This window comes from Notechis scutatus, chromosome 4 (genome assembly GCF_049901735.1).
Source record: "Notechis scutatus isolate UNSWTSFEM ecotype Mainland chromosome 4, rNotScu1.2, whole genome shotgun sequence".
Classification (NCBI taxonomy): domain Eukaryota; kingdom Metazoa; phylum Chordata; class Lepidosauria; order Squamata; family Elapidae; genus Notechis; species Notechis scutatus.
Window position 1 is genome coordinate 87,936,022 of NC_142012.1, and position 20,311 is coordinate 87,956,332.

Sequence of the window (20,311 nt, forward strand, 5' to 3'; positions counted from 1 at the left end):
CATCAACAAGAGATTATACTGTACATCATTAAGACAAGATTATATTGATATTTAACTGCTGTTACTGGCACAATCCATTGTACTGAGTCATATATTCAGGCTGAAGTCTATCTTGCTTTTGCAAGGCTGTTGAAGACGCCACTGTTTCTCCCATTAGTTTTCTTCTTAATCAACAACAAGCAATAGTGCTAAGCTTATTCTTCGGGAGAAAATGGACCGCCAGTTTTTCCCAGAATACCGCTAGATCAGGACCCAGAGGCATTCTGGCAAAATGAAAGCAGCAGCCGGGACACCTGTCCTTAGCAGGGGTCTTCTCTGGATGGAGGGCTGCCAGCTGTCCCAGTTGCAACTGTCAAAGAAGCACCAGAAGAAGATTGAAAAGGGTATCAGAAGGTAGAACACTGCACCTGCTCCAGTCCATCACTGATCTTGTATACAAGATCTTGTTTATTTATTTCTGTATTTAATATATTTTGTTAGGCTAGGAATACAAAAACCAGAGGCGGCTTGGAAGCTCACTCTTCAGCTCCAATGAGTACTACCAGATATTTTCTTGGAAACTTTAGTAGAAGGTATCACCAAGGAAAGGGGAATATGGAACCTCAGGGTATCAGCCATTCATGGTAGACCAGAGCAGGAAATCAAATCCCCAGGAAGGCTAAAACTACTTTTGTTGAAATGGGCTATATTAGCAGAATCTTGCAAGTCCGAGCATCGTATACCTTTCTTCCTTCTTACAGTTCAGTAAATTACGGCAATACCAGTCTGAGGAACTTATGAATGTTATCTGGACCTCCTGGTTTAGCTCCTTTTCATCTACCTTCTACGTATCTCCATCAAGGTCATCTTACTTATTCTCTACATTGAAGCCCCCACAGCCATTTCAAAAGCCCCTTTACCCAAGTTTGCTTAAATCCGAAGGCACAGTTGCCTCCTCCTTAAGGTGCAAAATATAAGCTACTATACTTATAGCTAAAGTAGATACATTACTGTGCCTTAAAAAAGAAAAAAAAACCCACTCAATTCAGTCCCATCCACTGTCTGCATCCCCTTAGTGACCTCCTTGTCCAAATTCAAAAAGTGGCATTGGGCCACCCAAAGTTTGCCTATTTCTGGTCCAACAATGCCAAAGGCTGGTATATTCCTTTGAACAGGCCAGTGCAATAATTTGTGTCATTGTGTTCATTTATTATCTGGACAATCCTATTGTTTTCTTTTATTGATTTGACCTTATGTCTTTCACAGAAACCCAGAAATGGAAAAGAAAGAACTGGGCTTCCCACATGCAGAGGGATACTCTTCATTTTGGAAGGATTGCACAGTGTGCAATATTGTCTTCCTAACCTAACTCTAAATTTGGCGTGGCAGCCACCTCCTTTACCAAATAATCTAGCAAACAGAGCCTAGACCCATAGATAGGTCCAAGGACAGGGCCCAAAATGTGAAGATGGCAACACGTACCTTAAAAGTGGGGCTGGGGTGGGTTCAGTTGTGCGACCGCCATCTTGATTCTTTTAACACACACATGAATACCCCAGACAGCTGGCTGGCAAAATGAGAAATAAATATATAAAAATCTAGACTGGAATCACCCCAAACTGTATAGGAGAAGGCTTTGCCCCCTCTCACCCCCTTTGTGACTTTAATTCAGCTGTGAAAAAGCCAAAAGGAAAAAAAAAAAAAGAAATGCTGAGGCTACAGTCGCCTCACTCTCCCATCTCTGTCTGGAAGCCAAACTGAAAGGTTCCTTTCAGATTTATTCCCCCATCCAGAACTTCTCGGCATGTACAGGTAGCAATAAAAAGACCTAAGACAAAGCATGTGCAAAAACCTGTTGATCAGAATAGAACTGAATTATGGTTAGTATCCCAATGATATAATTCTACTTGAAGTATGCTGAGTCAACCTAGCTGGAGACTTAACTTTTTAATGTAATTATAGCTAAATCACTTTGCAACTGACCAGTATTTTGGCAGAGGTGAGACCTCAGACTTTTAGACTTACTATTTTATTGACTCCAGAACTGAGCTGTCTTTCTGCAAATAGATCCCAGGGCCAAGTGGGGTCCAAATTAAACTGAGTAAATACCACATGACAGATTGCGAAATAGATCCATGAATACCTTTGGGATGATTAAAGAGATGTTTTTCGCTTTACTTTATATGTGGAGTCCCACATACCAGCGTTGTCAACATTGTGATGCTTGTAGATGGTCCCAACTCTCCATATCCACCCACTTATCAGAATGAAAGGAACCCTACAGAAATGAAAATTAGCAACACCACAACTAATAAATGTTTTGAGTCTCTACTTTTGGAATAAGCTACTTAATACTTTCTAGTAAAAATATGCCAGGTACCTGGCTATATTTGAACAGATGGCAGAAACAAGGGCGCTACAGTTTGTACTTGCTGAAGGAAAGACTAAGATAAATTGCTGAAAAGATGATGATGAAATATCATCTGATTTTTGCATTAGTGATATGGCTCCTTTAGAAGCCTCCCTCATTCTGCAGCCACCAAATGAGCAGATGAGAGCACAAGCTATTTACATACAGTGCGGTTGGTTGTATAAGTTCACAAGGGTGTATGCAACTCAAGTAACTAAATCCAGTGGGATTGTCTTTAGAGGGCAGAAGTACCAGGTTACAACTTTATTGCCATTGTGATAGACTGCTTATTATTCCCATCATAGTTTCAAGCAGATATTCAAAGGCAATTCCACATTAGTAACTTACTGTGCCATATACAGGTAGTCTTCAGCTTATGACCGCAGTTGGAGCCAGAATTTCCACTGCCAACCAAGGTGATTATTAAGTGAGTCTCGCCCAATTTTATGACATTTCTTTTTTGCCACAGTTGTTAAATTACTGCAGCTAAGTGAATGATACAATTGTTAAGCAAATCTAGGTTCCCCCATTGAACTTTCTTTGTTGAAGGCCAGCTGGGAAGGTCAAAAATGGCAATCACATTATCCCAGGATGCTGTAACCATCAAAAATACATGAATTTTTATCATGTGTCCGCGAGGATGCTGCAGTAGTCATAAATGTAAGCACCAGTCATAGGTCACTTTTTTCAGTGCCAGTTTAACGGTCACTAAATAAATGATTGTAAGATGAAGAGTCATCCAGCCATTGTTGTGCAATATATCAACAATAAACAGGTTGGTTTGTTCTTTAATGTCCATAGCAGTGGCTTTGGAGTGCCATAAAATATCATAAACCACTAATTTGAAAACGGCCTATGTATCCTTCTCACTTCCTCTTTTATTAAAAGAAGCCTATCTAGGCTTGCATCAGAAAGTTAACCAGTTTCTGATCCAAGACATGGGAAACCATGGGAAACCTAAGAAAATTCCAGGATTATTAGAAAAGACTAGGAAACTTAAAATAATCCCAGAAAAGACATCCAGTCCTTCCATGTTGCTGTTGAGGAGACTACATGGACATTCCCAAGCCATTGTAAGGAGAGAGCCTGATTTGATGGAAAGTTAGTTTTACTTTTTATTTGCTTTGTTGAGTAGGTAGGCATGCATAAGCACACCAACGTGCCTACCGTCCCTGTCCTATTGTTTCTTTTATTTTCTTATATGTATTCATTTCATGTATTCATAACTATGTTTATCCTTATACCTATTATCTGGTAAGTGATTGACAAATCAAATAAATTAAAATTAGAATTAATGGCCACTGAAGCAAATGCAATTCTGCCAGGGAAAATCATTCCTTTAGAATAGTAAGTGCCAAGAGGAGGATGAACGCCTCAGCATGTTGCACATCATAATATGAATTGTTGACAAAGACATTAAATGAGCAGAAGACATTAAATGATCTGGTACATCTGGACTGGAATCCTTGCTAGTCCAAAATTATTCAGTTAAGGAAATAGAGTGATGATATTTTGCTCCTATCTGAAGCATTGGTTTATTGAAGGGAATGGATAGATAATAGTTAAACTCTGCAATGGTTTAATGTGCTTAATATAAGAATAGAATAGAATAGAATAGAATAGAATAGAATAGAATAGAATAGAATAGAATAGAATAGAATATTTTATTGGCCAAGTGTGATTGGACACACAAGGAATTTGTCTTGGTGCAAATACTCTCAGTATACATAAAGAAAAGATACATTCGTTAAGAATCAAGAATCATAACATATTACACTTAATGATAGTCATAGGGTACAATCAACAATCAAATCATACTAGGAAACAGTCAATATGAATCGTAAAGATACGAGCAACAGTCCTACAATCACAAGTGGGAGGGGATGAGTGATAAGGAGTGATGAGAAGATTAACAGTAATAGTAGTGCAGACTTTGTAATAGTTGAACAGTGTTGAGGGAATTATTTGTTTAGCAGAGTGATGGCTTTCGGGAAAAAACTATTCTTGTGTCTAGTTGTTCTGGTGTTTAGTGCTCTATATCTATAGATCTATAAGGGAGCTATTTTTAAAATGCTAGTGGGAAAGAAAATTACTATCCAGGCATTATATGAGATATTATCTGAGGAACACACAGGATATGAAAAACCAAACAATGCAAATCTCAAGCAAGGTGGAACAATGATGGTAGAGAACCTTACTTTTGGTAAAAAGAGAAGGCCAATTTGTGAAGGAGGGAGCATACAAAGGTTGGGAAAACAGCAGTGGTGAACCATTAGGTGGAAACTGAAAAAACATCCAAAATATGCTTTATCACTCCTGTTATTACTTTACTTAAAAAAAAACAGATAGCTGGATATTGTTTATATTAGACTGCAATTTTTCTAATATTTTGCAATATTGATATATTTCCAAATTTTGGTTGTGATCCTGTAGTATCCCCCACAGATACTTAGTTCCAATTTTTAATCCCACGGAAAGAGAAAGTTTCAGGTTTTTTCTTTTTTTAATCCATTGTAAAAAGTCATTGAACTGGAAAGATCTAGGATCTATTTTCGGTTTTTGGAAAATGTGCAGTCCCATTTTTTTAACTGTGTGTTTGTATAAAAGCGTATATATAAATGTAGGGATTTTACAATTACAAATTGTAATGTGTAATTATAATTGGAAGACCTGAAGGACCACATTAGGAATAGATCTTCAGATATAGCAAAAATATATCATATCTTTTAAGAAACATATGGAAGCAAACAGATTGTGTTTATTTATAGTGTATGTATTATTTATTTATGGTTACAGCTCTTATTTTTAAAATCTTTGATATATCATGTTTAATCATACAAATAGACAAAAATAGCAATAGCATTTGGACTTATATACCTCTTCACAGTGCTTTACAGCCCTCTGTAAGCGGTTTACAGAATCACCATACTCCCCCCAACAATCTGGGTCTGTATTTTACTAATCATGGAAGGATGGAAGGCTGAGTCATCCTTGAGCCGGTGAGAATCGAACTGCTGACAGTCAGAAGAATTAGCCTGCAATACTGTATTCTAACCACTGTGCCACCACAACTCTCTAATAGCAGCCCACAATTGCCCACCAATTGTGTGTATCCATGTGTTTGTATGCACATCCACAAACATATGCACATATATAATATGCAACCTATAAAATATTCTATACTCCCTCAGTTAACTTAAATAAATTATACTATCTAGTAGCAATTAAATCCTAAGTTTGCTTTTACCTCTGAAACTACCTTCTGTTCTTTCTTCATTCTTTCAATAAAATAATGCCCATAAATGTCATAACCTTTTCCTCATGCAATTTTCCTCATTCCTCGTTCCCTCCGCCAGAAAACAGCCTATGATGAAAATCTGGCTCGTGGGCTACAGGGACCCAGCTCTCATTCCCCAACTTTCAACTTTACCGCTGAGGAAGTATCCCAGGTACAGCCTTCCTTTCCCACACATGTGTGCCTCATATGTACATATGTTCAGTAGAATGCAAAACCAGAAATTTAACTTCTGCCATTAAACAAGGTTGGGTATTTCTTACATTAAAGTGAGTTGTGATCATGCTTGATTATTCATGGTAAGTATTTTAATAGCAGCCAAATGTGTTCATTACAAGAAATCTGGGTTCAAAGAAATCTGGGTATTGGATAACTACGAAAAAGATTCAAATTCTAAAACCCTGTTAGAACATGGTTTAGTGTGTTTGCATTCTGACCAGAGGGCATTCAAGCAGCTTATGAGTTACCTGTTGTTAATTCAACTCTTAATGTTGTAAACTCAAGATTCATTACATTCTAAAGCTAAGTAACATTTCCATATTTTATCGTGAGGCATTTTCAATTTATATATGGTATTTTCAGTTTACAGCCTTAACTGCAGTTAAGAATCCCCACCCTGGATCAGTTCTATAGACCAGGGGTCTCCAACCTTGGGCCCTTGAAGCCTGGTGGACTTCGACTCCCAGAATTCCCCAGCTGGCTGGGGAACTCTAGGAGTCGAAGTCCGCCAGGCTTCAAGGGCCCAAGGTTGGAGACCCTGCTATAGACTATTTTTTTGACATTTTCTATAGAGCAAAAATGTTCTAGTTTCATGACATAAAATCTATATATTACAGAAATCATTGTATGAGCATTATAACAGCCCAGGTTTCTTGCATTTTGGAAGGTAGCCTTCTGATGTGTTGCCATGTATATCATCTGTTTCTATTATTCTCAAGTCCTTATGGTGACGGTACTGAAACTAAAATATTTCAGGGTCTCTGAAACTAAAAATCAGGGGTGTCTAGAGGATGTGATAAAAAGTAAGGATAGTAGCCACAATGGTGTGATCAAGGTCTGCCTGTTTTTAATGTGTATTTTATGTATAATATACATAAAAACCAGGTCAAGCTTTTATCACACTGCTGTGCTTGCCATATTGACTTTTTTGGCCATGCTCTACAGCAGGGGTGGGCAAACTTTTTGGCTTGGGGGCCTCATTGACTTTTAAAATTTGACAGATGGGCCGCCACCTGGTGTCGAAATGCCTGTCATTACAAGTCAAAATCAAATGAATGCAATCATTCAATCATTCACATCAAACCTTAATTCTGTACCAATCTTCAGCGGGCCGGATTAAAAAGACCAACGGGCCGGATGTGGCCCGCGGGCCGTAGTTTGCCCACCCCTGCTCTACAGGCACCCCAGTGTAAAATTACTAGCACCAAAAGGTTGTGGAGACCAGATTTCTGAGAAATGCTCTGGTTTAGGCTGACATTAAATTAAAGGATAATGGAGATTTAGAATAATAATGTTTTCAGTAGCTGTATTTACTGGTTTTGCTCAAAATTGTTACTATGGATAAATATATTTGTTTGGCAGAGAGCAGCAGTTTTATTTTCCTACTTTTAAAGACCCTACATAACGACAAAGAGAATCTATTAACTGAAATGAGAATTGGCTCATTTTGTAAAGCAATCTGCTGAGGTATCCTTTGTGAAAGACAAAATTAAACAAGGTGAAACCTTATAAGCCTGGAGTTTGTCTGCCAACTGGGGAGCAGCCACGGAGCAAAGCTAACCTAATAATCTTGAAAGTAACAGGACTCTCACTTAGCAGCTGGATCTCCGGCTGCATTTTTCATGGTTGTATCATCTTATGGTTACAATTCCTTTTAAAGGGCTATTTAGCAGTCAGCAATAAGGAAGATCTGGAAATAGGCTTTTCCTCAGAGAAAGAATGTGAGATTTTTCTCCAGGACTTCTTTCCCATTAGTTCTGCCTTACCTTCCATTGCAAAGGGTCCTTCTAGATTGGTGAAGTATACAAGGATGGTCTGACTGACTTTACTAATGCCCCTTCTCTGTTCTTGGGCTGTTCTCTTCCTTGGCTGAAGGGCAACCAAAAGAAGCAAAATAACAGAAGGCTAAGGATTGCAAGCTCATCCCACGTTGTCAGGATGAGGATACGTATGTGTGGATAAATGTGGACTATGCCAAGATGACTTCACAAAGAAGTGCTTTAGGGATGAAAATATTGGTGGGGTGGAAGTGCCTTATGATTTCCCCATCAGGCCAACAGCTTTTTGGGAGGGAGGGATTTCAATTAAGAAAACTTAATGGAGATAGTTGAAGATGATTCTCCTTGTTCTAGGATCCTTATTAAATTGAGAAGTGGGGATGGACAACTCTCATATATACTGTGCAGAGATTTCCAATTAGGATCTACATTTTGGGTACAAGTTCAGCCTACTCTGAACTTCATCCTGCTGATGTTATTATTTGCCCAGCGGAAGAGCTTTTCTTGGGCATATGGACACCTACATTCACTTTTTCTTTTATATTAGATATTGTTAGATTTTTATCTTCTTTTCTAAACTCTTAGTACAAAGATATACAAAAAAGTAAGAGCTGTTGAGACCAGAGATCCATTTAGTACAAATCCCTCACCTCCACCAGCTTAAAAAAAATTGTAATGAATCAGGCATCTTCAGCTCATTTTCTCTTACTGGAATCAAAGGTAGACAGAGATTCAACTCCTTATCTCAACATTCAACAGAGCAAAGTTGAAATCAATCAATAGTAAGAAAAGTAAAAAGTAGGTAAAAGTAGACTTGCAAATATTTAATTTGCCACCTTAAGTATTTTGGGCATGGAAATTCTGGGAATTGTAGTCCACATATCTTGAACTTGCTGAGGTTGGGAAACACTGAATTAATCAAACAGGAAATTATAAAATACTTTATGCTCATGGTAAACATTTAGATTGCCTATTCTATTTTGAGCAGATTATTGCTTTATTTGTATGTGTATTGTTATTATGCTTGAGTGAAGCTGCTTGTTGTTGTTATTTTCCACTCATAGGGTCTGTGACCTTGTACAAAAAGCAACTCTTTTATATGCTTCCAAAAACGTCAGTGTTTGCACTGAAATCTGTGTAAATAGTGATGTAATTATTCACTGTTGCTCACAATTAATTATTCCTTTAAATATATCATCTATTGCTTTGAAAGAAGGACATTGTTTTATAAGTCATTTAAGTTCCTTGAATTCCTCTTTTGCAATATTGATGTCTCTTCAGCCTGATAATTCTACTGTGCTTCTTCCTTTAGTGAAAAAAAAAAACAACAAGAAAAATAATGATGTCTATTTTCTTTCATTCAGGATCCAGTTTTGACCTATTGTTATCAAGTAAACTGATTAAAGGGCAGAACATAATAAATTCACACTTTTTATACTTCTGATATGAGTTTGTCCTGAAATAAGGAGAATTGCATTTTGGTCTTGAGGGATGTTTCAAAAACGCTGGAGGCTGCAAAAGCCACCTCACACATTCTGTGAGGGGATCATGGGCTTTAAGAAATAAAACTACAGTACAGCCATTTTAGAGTTTACATTCCACATTTCATGAGTTTTCATTTTCAAAATGGTGAGAGACTGTATTTCCAGCAAACTTGATCAGCGGGTGTAGCCACTCACTGGAGAACTCTTGAATGATGGTGGGTGAGACCCACAGACATCTCCAAATCTTTATCTAGGCTACTGCAGAAGTAATGTCGCCTATTGTCAAGAGAAGAAGGCACAATCTCTTCCTCCCTCTGAAATGAAGTGTCAGTTGATTGTTGGATTATAATCTTGTATCTAGAAGCATCCCTATTTAAAAGCCTAATCTGAAATCATCCCTAGACCAGAGGAAGTAGAGAAGCAGCAGTGTTAGGCAGCAAAATTCCTCCCCCTTCCCCTTTCTAATCTCACCCTTCAGACTGTGAGACAGGGGTCTCCAACCTTGGCAACTTTAAGCCTGGCGGACTTCAACTCCCAGCTTTGCTGGCTGGGGAATTCTGGGAGTTGAAGTCCGCCAGGCTTAAAGTTGCCAAGATTGGAGACCTCTGCTATGAGAGATAGAGAGCAAAGCCAAATGTAGGTGTGTTTATTCTCTGATGGAATCCTATGACAACCATTTAGGGAGGGGATTCCTCCTATCGTTTTGGAGCACAAATAAATAGAGTAGAGAATAGAGATTTCCCATGCTACTTAGGCTGTTTGTCCTTATGGTTTATGTTTGCTGAATCTCTAATAATTTGAATCTTTTTAATTATTGTTTTTGACCATATAGGAGCCATTACTTAGGGGGGAAACTATATACCAAGAAATATTTATTAGGCCCCAGTGAGATATATAGACTTGATTCAACTACTATTTTTCAGGAATATAAAATTTCCAACTTTGAGCAGAGATTAATGAATGAAATAGAGTTTCGGCTTGAACGTACCCCGGTGGATGAATCAGATGATGAGATCCAACATGATGAGATCCCTACCGGCAAATGCATTGCTCCAATTTTTGACAAGAGACTCAAGCATTTCCGTGTCCTGGAAGGATATCCAGCCACATTCACTTGCAAAATTGTTGGAATCCCCATACCCAAGGTAGGGCCTCCAGACAGCAGAATACAAATACATCTCGGCAATTTCTCATATCAGTTGCTTTGATCTACTCCTATATAAAGAACTTTGCCCCCATGACATTTGTACTTGCAGAAAGCAAGGAAAGGTTGCTGTGAATACACCCCCTCCCCCCAAAAAATTCCCTATAATTCCTGTAGATAAGCAGGGGAGATTTAAGAAGACTTAAGAAGCAGAAACTCTTGTTCACTGATGGATCAGAGTCACTTCTGTGAAGCGAAACAGATTTTGTTTGCAGAAAGCCTATGATTTTAAATATTCAAAGGCTAGAGTGCTACAGAAGCCATGACAATTTCTAAGTCCTATTAAATGGTAAGATCTTGCCTCGGGATGAACCACTGTGTTTTAGGAGAGCTAATACAAATTGGCCTCTGTGCTTTACTTCCACTTCACTTTTGTGCTTCATAGAAGAGCAAGAGGCCAATTACCGTGTGTAGATCCTTCTTAATCACATACTAGAGGAAATATGATGCTCATCAGCCATTGCCCAGATATGCAGTGGGAAATACTTCCCCAATTTAGTGGCCTTCCAACTCCCATTATCTCTCAATGGGCATGAACTTGGTCTATAAGTTCTGCAAGTCATAGGATCTGAAATCTAACAAACTTGGAGGTCACCATGATGGTGAAAGGAGCCTTAGGAATTTTTTCAATCAATAATTACAATCAGAGGGAGTGCCCATTATTCAGCTGTCCAACCTTCCAGGGAGTTGCAAGAGCCCACTCAGTGACTGGTGGCATCACCAAGATGGGAAACCCCCTGGAAAACTTGCTTTGTCCTACCAGGATTTAGAGACGGGGATGGGAGAAGGTCTCTGAAGGGCCAACTTGTTCCACTCCCACCCTTAAAGCTACTCCCAAACATGGGATAAGCAGAGCAGGAGCTCTGGGGGAGGCACAAATAAATGATCATATATAGCTCTGATTTATGGACTGCATTGCCCCTTGGTTTCAGAGAATGGTGCCTGGCTGTCGTGCAGCTAGTTTATTCCAAAATTTAAACTTGAATTGAGAATCGATTTGCTTCGTTGTTTCATGCAGTACTTTTACTCTCAAATAAATCATCCCAATGAATTCCATGAGATTTTCTTCTAAGCCAATATACATTGAATTATAGTCATAAATACAAGGCGACAATAGATCTTTCTTTAAAAAATCCCCCAGGTATACTGGTTTAAGGATGGCAAACAGATTTCAAAGAAGAATGGACATTTCAAAATGATTCGAGCGGGGGATGGAACTTGTTCTTTACATATTGAAACGACTACAAATGATGATGATGGAAACTATACATTCATGGCTGCAAATCCTCAGGTATAAAATTCCTATATACATACACACATTGTTTAAACTTAAGAGGATGAAGACAGAAGCAGACATTTTGAAAGTCCATTTTAATGATGATTGATTGATTGATTGATTGCTATCAGTTGATTTTGAATCTTAGCAACAACTGCAATAACTGCAAGTATAAAATTTATAGTTGTAAAACTATAAGATTTTTGTCTTATTTCTAAAAAAAAATCAGCCTTATCTACCACAAATGAGATCTAGCAATGAAGAATGACCGATGCATGGTGAATGAACAAATGAACATTTTCTTCTCTCTTGCATGTTCTGGCAGGGAAGAATCAGCTGTTCTGGTCGTTTGATGGTTCAGACTCCTCCACTGCGGGGTAGATTATCAACAACTATCCAGTCTCACAGGTAAAAAAAATAAAAATTATCTGATGGTAAAATATAGATTATGAGGTAATCATGAGTTTTACTTGGCAAATTCGCCATGTGCAAATAGGCAGCAATATAAATCTCTAAGCAGTGAAGTTCGGGAATCTATGTTTTCTTACACCTAAAAGCTCTTCTTTCTGTCCACTTATCCAATATTCTGCTGTATCTGAAATGCAGGGGAAGATCCCGTGTATCCGAAAGAGATCGGGAGCCTCTGCAGGAACGTTTTTTCCGGCCATATTTCCTGCAGGCCCCTGGGGACATGGTGGCTCATGAAGGCCGGCTTTGCAGACTCGATTGCAAGGTACTGGTGTCAAGGGGAGGTGCATTATTATTTGCATTAGTATTTGCTCATATTCTCTAAGAACACAAGCACAACCAGGTAGCTTTGGAGGCAAGTTAAGAGATTTACAACAAATGTCAGGCGCTGCCATGAAAAACATCCATTGGTGACTCTCATTGACATGGGTTCCAGCTGTTAGATGATGCATGTGCTTATTTTTATTTTAAGATTTTAGCATTTAATATAGGCTTTGAATTGTGTTTTTCTTTGGCATTCAGTTTGCACATCACAGGTAGCATGCTTGAGGTTTGTTTGGTGCATTTGTATCTGAGTCAAATATTGTTTAATAAGCCATGGTTAATTTTTAGGCTTATACAACTAATTATAGTTCACCATAATCTTTGATGCATGATTTCCCTGGTTTTCATACATCACTTCTTCTACAAAAACAATGAATTTGGAATATTTGTCCCTAATATGAAAAAGTATGTCATTTGCTTATGGCTGTTTTCTCCTCCGTTAGGTAAGTGGCTTACCACTACCAGATTTGATGTGGCTTCGGAATGGCAAGCCTGTATTACCAGATGCCACTCACAAAATGCTGATCAGAGAAAATGGAATACATTCTTTACTTATTGATCCTCTCAGACAAAATGATGCTGGAATCTACACCTGCATAGCCACCAACAAAACAGGACAAAATTCCTTCAGCTTGGAACTGTCTGTTGTAGGTAAGTCTTTATTAGATGTTCTTCTTCATCCATCCTGACCATTAGACCATTTGTGTACTTTGTTAACTAGAACCCCTGTGATTGAAAATTGAATCATATGAAAATGTTCATTATCTTAATGAATTGTATACCATGAATGGGGAGCTTGATTGAATTCAAGAACCAGAGCTACTTCCCAGTGGATTAGATGTCATTGGCCAAACCCTGAATCTTTATGTCATCCAGCTCTGGAAAGAACAGTTGTTAAGGTGGCCAAAACATCTGGAATATTGACATAGATATTTACAGTGCTCCATGTCTTTTCCATGTAGAATATGCACAGCCTTTGAATAATGTGAAGTATACAGGCCTTCACTGGCCTTCAGACCTGGGAAAGAGGAAAGCATGGGAAAGAGACTCAGAACAGACCTACCTTGACCTTGTGGTCCTAAAAATTGGGCAGTGAAGATATTGGATAGGCTTTCAAGATTCTGTTTAATATACCCTTGTAACAATAAAATAGTATCCCTGTTGTCCATTTCTTGACCTGGTCTTCCTTGAAGAGCTGGCAAGGAGGTAGGATTCCAGGAAGACCCTACAGAGTTTATAGGGCCAGGATGCACACTGAATAAATTGGATGTCCTTATTCAAAAGGTTGGGTTTGGCCAATCAGGGACAACATACGTGTCAGTGTTCCAGAAAAGCTCAAGTCCAATTAAAACCTCCGAGACAGGCATCTTCTCAAAGTTTCATTTTATTACAGTAGTATACTGGCACATCTGGGAAAACCCGAATCTGAGAGTTCTGGGTTTTCCCTTAGTAATTCAAAAGTCCAAGACCAACCCCTGCACCCATCAGTCCATCACATGGTCCAATCACCATCCACCCCAGCTAGAGACATCCGTTCAACCACTCATCCTCAGGTGCAGGAATAACATGACCTTGACCCAAGAAAAGAATGCTATTATGTCTAACTACTAACACTCTACCATTCCCCCCTCCTACTTTCCCAGACACAGAAATGTGGCAGCGTGGAAGCTTCTGGTACTAATATGGCTTCCAAAGCTGACAATATGAAAAAAAAAATGGGTAGGGCCTTGATGATATACTTACAGCCATCCTGGACTTTTTTAACACACACAGATGCACATCCTCATACTGCAGGCACCACTGCCACACACAAAAGTTTTTGGGAGTCTTCCAGAAACTGTTTTGAACAATTTCAACCATTCTAAGGTCAAAATAAATCAATAAATCTGTGTTTTCTTTCTTCTTTTTCAGAAAAGGAAGTTAAAAAAGCCCCAGTGATACTAGAGAGACTACAGAACTGTGGGGTGCCAGAAGGGCATCCTGTCCGATTAGAATGTAGGGTAATTGGGATGCCACCCCCCATATTTTTCTGGAAGAAGGACAATGAAACCATACCTCCTCACAGGGAGAGGATGAGGTGAGCGTGGGATTTTTGGAAACTGCTTTTTGATTGTCTAAAAATGTGAGATGTGAGATTTTATTGCCTCAAACTTTTAATTTATTTTGCACTGAACATGTTGCACCTTTTAGCACACATAACTCTTGAAACAGTTCACAACCAACTTCTGAAACATTTATATATGGTTTCTCTGTGCCCCATGTCCCTTCCTGTAAAGCACAATTAAAATGCTTTCAGGGTATGTATTGCATATAGTAATAAATATTCCTTTATCTAGGAAAAAAAATACCTCTGCTGAAATGCAGAATCCCCAAGGACAGGTAGAACTTTTATGTATTACTACAGATAAATTGTAAAGTCTGGAGATACATTATAGGAGGATAAAAATCAAGTATGCGAGATTTTGTAAACTACAGTGGATTGAAAAGTTTTAAAATATATCAGTGTTGCTTAAAATTACTTCTGTTATTGACTGCGCACAATGAGCAAACTTGTTTGAAAAGAGAATTTGATCAAATACTTCAAGAGTCCTTGAGATTTTCCATTGCAAAACTCCAAGGTCACGAAGCAAGTCCTTCTCTGCATAAACACACACATACCCACAAAAGTTAAGAGGGAGAAGGGAGGAGAGAGATGGAGGAAGAGGGAGAGAGTATAAATATCATGTTTCTGTTGTTTTCTTGAATGATATCACTAAAATCCTCCAGCATGTCACAAATGACACTGAAATCATTTTTTTTTCTTCTTAGTATGCACCAAGATGCTACAGGATATGTTTGCCTTTTGATTCAGCCTGCCAAAAAAATAGATGCTGGTTGGTACACTTTGTCTGCGAAAAACGAAGCCGGTATTGTCTCTTGCACTGCTAGACTCGACATATATGGTAAGTGACCAAAACTTTAGGGATATAGTAAATGAACAAAATATATGTTATTTATATCTGTGATCAGTCTCAATTCTGTACTTGTCATCTCTTCTGTCTTCCCATCATGACATGTTTTTTTTTCTCTTGAACACTCTCTGCATTGGACTTGACTTTTTTTTTCTTGAATGAGAACACAGAACTTAGAATAACAGAGTTGGGAGGGACCTTCCAACTCTTCTAGCCCAACCCTCTGCCTGAGATCTTCTAGCCCAACCCCCTGCCTGAGCAGGGAATCCTATGTCATTTCAGACAAGTGGCTGTCCAGTCTCTTCTTAAAAGCCTGCAGCAATGGGGCACCCACAATTGTTCTTGCCATTACGAAATGTCTCCTTAATTCTAGGTTGCTTCTCTCCTTGGCTAGTTTCCATCCATTGTTTCTTGTCTGGCCTTCCAGTGCTTTGGAAAACAGGTTGACTCTCCTTCTTCTTTGTGGCAGCCCTTCAAATACTGGAAGACTGCTATCATGTCATGCCTGGTCCTTCTTTTCTCTAGACTGGCCATACCAAATTCCTGCAACTGTTTTTCATAAGTTTTAGCCTCCAGCCCCCAATCATCCTTGTTCCTCTTCATTAGAGTTAAATTAGATATTATTAGATATTTAATCTAATCCTAAAGAAGATATTTAGATTAGATATTGTATAACTTACTTGGTTGATTTGCTCAGGAGAGACGAATCGCATTCTAGCTGAGTTGAGATCCTGAGTCTTGGGCACAGTCTCTGGAGAGTTGTAAGTGACCATGGATAATAGAGTGAAGATTTTCAGGCAGCAGAGTCTTAAATATCTCTAATAAAATCTGAAACTCAGTTGAAACCTTATATTAATAGTTCCTTATTTAGAACTACATAGAACTTGCCTAATTTCTTTTAAAATGATTGCTCAGTTTTATTGTATTTATTTCAATCTAGACAGTTCATTGATACGGTAATAACAAAGAAACCAATGCAATCCTACAGCTGCATTCATAAGATTGGTGACATTTTGTAAAAAGTACTAAAGTACAACTTTCAGAGTTTTGCCCACCAACGGCAAGTATTCAGGGATGCATGTCTTGGATTGCAAATTCTTTCACTGGGGCTACATACAAAATAGTTGCCTTTAAATTTCTTGAAACTGCTGAGGCAGCTAGGCCAGTCCTTAGAGGGAAGAAGCAGAAGCCAGTCATAATTCAAGAAAGATCAATTTGATTCTATAGGGAGTTATTTAAAACTAGCAACAAGCAAGGTAACTGCCAGACCACAAACCAGATGAGATCCATCGCACCTTTGGGTAAAATCTATCACCAGCCTTCCCTGCCCTTCTTGAACCTTGCCTCTTTCTAGGGGCAGTCAGGCTGGAGAAAGAATTCCATTTGCAAATGGGGGGTTCTTCTACTAAGTACCTAAAACATTTATTCCAGAAATTCTCCTTAGCTCAATGTAGCACTTGACCTTTAAAAATGCTCTCCAGTTCCTGAAAATGGTATATCTTTGACCTACAGTTAATGTTATTCCTTAGCAATAGCAATAGCCCACTCAGTGGCTTATATACCACTGAGTGGTTTACCGTGTCAACATATTGCCCCCAATAATCTGTATATCCTCATCTGTATTGATCTCCAAAGGATGGAAAACTGAGTCAGCAAATACTATGGAAGCATCATGCAGGGATTCTGTGTTTGCTTGATTACTACTTTTTGCTTACTGCTCATCATTCAGGATAGCATCATAAAATCATAGGGCTGGAAAAGAACTTGGAGGTCTTCTAGTCTAACCCCCTGCCCAAGGCAGAAGTCCTGATGCCATCCTGGACAAATGGCTGTCCAATCTTTTCTTGAAAATCTCTAGTGATGGAGCACCTCCGACTTTGTGAGGCAAGCTGTCCCGTTGATTAATTGTTCTCAGTGTCGGGAAACCCATCCTTGGTTCATGAAACATGAAATATGACAACAAAACCATTAAAAATTTAATACCATACAGTGAAGTTCTTTGTAACAGTCAGGAGCAAAGGCATTAGGAGGAACCAAAATTCTAGAAGAAGAAGCGTTCGTTAAGAGTTTATGAAATTGAACAGAGAAGATGCATCATTGAAGGCAAGATGTTCCACACTATAAGGACCATCAATGGGAAGAACCTTGCTTAGATAATTAGCCCTGAGGACCCAGCTCTCCTTAGATTTCAAGGGGCCAGCTACTGCATCCCAAGAGAGATGTTGAAATAAAAGTTTAGGCTCAAAAGCATTTAGGGCATTAGAGGTTGATAGTAATATATTAAAATAGAATTGGAAATTTCACATCATTCCAGCTACCTAAAGTTCTTGGAGCAACTTCAAGGGCATTTAGCATGCAATTCTATAATCTGCCTTAGACTTCTCACGTACAAACTAGGGATAACTTTTTTTACAGCCATTATAAAAACCTAAAAGATATGCTCAATAGTCATATCCTGAATTCATGCCATTTTTTTTTCTGCTCCAGCTCAGTGGCATCAACAAATATCTCAGCCAATCAAGTTTCGCTCAAGCAGCACCCGGTATGCACATCTGATGGGACAAGGACTTGACATTTTCTCTGCTTTTTCCCCCGTTGAGAGTCCAGCACGCTTTTCCTCTCCCTCCCAGCCTGTGGTAGAAAGTGAAGAACTGTGAGAAAAAAGGTTCGAATTCTCCCTGAAAATAAAGAGATACTAGAACTGTGAAAGGGAACGGAAGAGACATGCTGAAACATTTAAGGTTCACAGCTCATATAATTGATAAACAGTAAAGATATTGAGAGCCAAGATTTCAATGCAGCATCATACCATGCGGTATAGAATGTACTGCGACAAATTTTGTGCTGTGTTGAGTAATTACTCCACGGGTTATGAAGAAAAGTGACCTAGTTTTCAGTTGTTAAGTAAAAAAGATGTGTCCATTTTCCTGCTGAGATTTTAAGGCAGTTAAACAGGCACTTGGTTAAGATTTGGATAGCTGTCTGAAAGGTACCAAGAAGGACATTTACAGTGGTAATCATTCTGAGGAAGGAGAAACCAAACGCAGGGGCATCTGGAAAGGGAAAGACTCTTGAAAAAGTCAAGATGGCGGTTTCCATCACTCTCCCATAACACCATCTTATTTTTTGGATCCCCTACATACACCCCTAAGTCCCTGATTTTGAATACAGTGTTTTAAGGGTGGCTGGTAGTCACAAAACACAGACCCAATGCCAAAAAATAAAATTGTGACTGATCAGTTTGCTAAGAATTCATACAAATGAAGCAATTAGCCAACCCAAAAACTAGATAAGTGTAGCATTTCAGATAGAAACTGCTTCTAAACAATAGAATTTTTAAAAAGTGTGACCTTATACTCACGAATCTTGCACCCAAAGAGGGCTCTTAATATTAGTGTTATAAGGTGCCCTATTGTTAGGCTGCAGGCATACGCTTACCTTAAAGTAAGTCCACTCAACTATAAGAGCCTTACTTCTGAGGAATATGTATAGGATCATACTGCAATTAGCTATAAAACAGCTTACATACCACAAAGCCCATATTATAGTCATCCCACAGCTCCCAATGGTATATACATTTTGAAGCATGCTTATTTTTTTCCATATTTAGAACTCAATATTTGAACAAAAACAAAAATGCCTTGCATGTTGTTTTTGTTTCTTTGGCCTTTAGACAGGATTTTTCCCTATCTTCAAAATTCTACATAACTTGCATATATTCATACTTATTATCTAATTGGGTTAGGATATTCCCTTTAAATTATAGCCTTCTTGCAGACCTGGTTGAGTCTGAATTATTGCTTTTTTTCCTACTTGGAAATAATCCTACTTCCTTTACAACAACTTCGCCTCTATTTTTCCCCATTTTGAGCATCCGGAGGTCGTTGTACCAAGAATAAAATTCTTCTGTAAATGACACTAATTAAACAAAAAGGAATTATCATTTAGTCCAAACTTAACAATCAAACTTCCTTCATGTTGGACATTGATTGACCTCCCATATTTAAAGCAAATAATTAAAAGAGGCCATAAAGCAAAGAGATTTTGTTAGCATATGATATACATCGGTATATGCAATTAACGAGTTTTATTGCATTCTGCTTTTATTCAATATTCTAAATGAAGACCATTACAGTTTGAAATACATATTAGCATTTTTATGCTTAAGCTATAACTCAGATACATGATGCTAATTTCACTGTGAAAGAATAAATTTATTTCCATCAGATTTGCCAGAGACCATTGTAATACTGGATATTTTTAGCAGTGAATGAATATTCTTTTAATATATTTTAAACAAAGTCTCAATCCGCTAAAAATCTACCACCAAATTGAAATCCAACTCAGGATTAAAATATTTTGAATTTTGCACTGGTACTAGGAATTCACTGGCATTAATTATGGCATTTTATAATCAAATCCTTCCACAATAGCCAAACCTATTTTCTTTTTGGGAATGTTTCTGGGTGAGATAGAAAAGGAGATTTTCTAGGAAGCTCTAGTCACCATACATTCAGACAGGGGAAGCCTGGTTTAAATAACTTTTCCCACTAGCGTCTTCCATGTGTTTGGGGCTACAGCATACTGAAAGTTACAATCCTCGTGTAGCTGGAGAATTCCACATTGGAGAAATCATAATAAGAGGTATGTGCCTTAAAAATAAATGTGAATGAAGAGCAGTGACCTCATCAAAATGATAGAAGTAGACTTCAACCAATGACTACACATGGGACCAGAACATCTGTTGCTAAGTGATGCTGTCATTAAACAAGTTGTCCCTGATTTTATGACTTTTTTGCCACAGTTGTTAACTGAATCATCATTATCATTACACAAATATGGTTTTTCCCATCGACTTTGGTTGTTGGAAGCTCCCTGCAAAGTCACAAATGGCATTTACATGACATCATGCTCTGACCCAAA

The 20,311-nt window shown here is 38.3% G+C and overlaps 1 protein-coding gene across 5 annotated transcripts in view; it reads left to right on the forward strand.

Annotated features, from left to right (window-relative positions):
• Positions 1–20,082, forward strand: part of MYPN (myopalladin) — a 91,382-nt gene extending 71,300 nt beyond the window's left edge. For 4 of the 5 annotated variants that reach the window (XM_087964040.1, XM_026672797.2, XM_087964043.1 and 1 more), the window contains 9 exons: positions 5,746–5,838; positions 10,089–10,310; positions 11,511–11,660; positions 11,971–12,053; positions 12,252–12,378; positions 12,881–13,088; positions 14,349–14,514; positions 15,246–15,379; positions 17,876–20,082. In XM_087964040.1, the coding sequence (XP_087820166.1) occupies positions 5,746–5,838; positions 10,089–10,310; positions 11,511–11,660; positions 11,971–12,053; positions 12,252–12,378; positions 12,881–13,088; positions 14,349–14,514; positions 15,246–15,379; positions 17,876–18,045 (1,353 nt within the window). In that variant the 3' untranslated portion in view covers positions 18,046–20,082. The remainder of the gene's footprint in view (positions 1–5,745; positions 5,839–10,088; positions 10,311–11,510; positions 11,661–11,970; positions 12,054–12,251; positions 12,379–12,880; positions 13,089–14,348; positions 14,515–15,245; positions 15,380–17,875) is intronic. The other variant, XM_087964042.1, reaches the window with a different exon arrangement.
• The last annotated feature ends 229 nt before the right edge of the window (positions 20,083–20,311 follow it).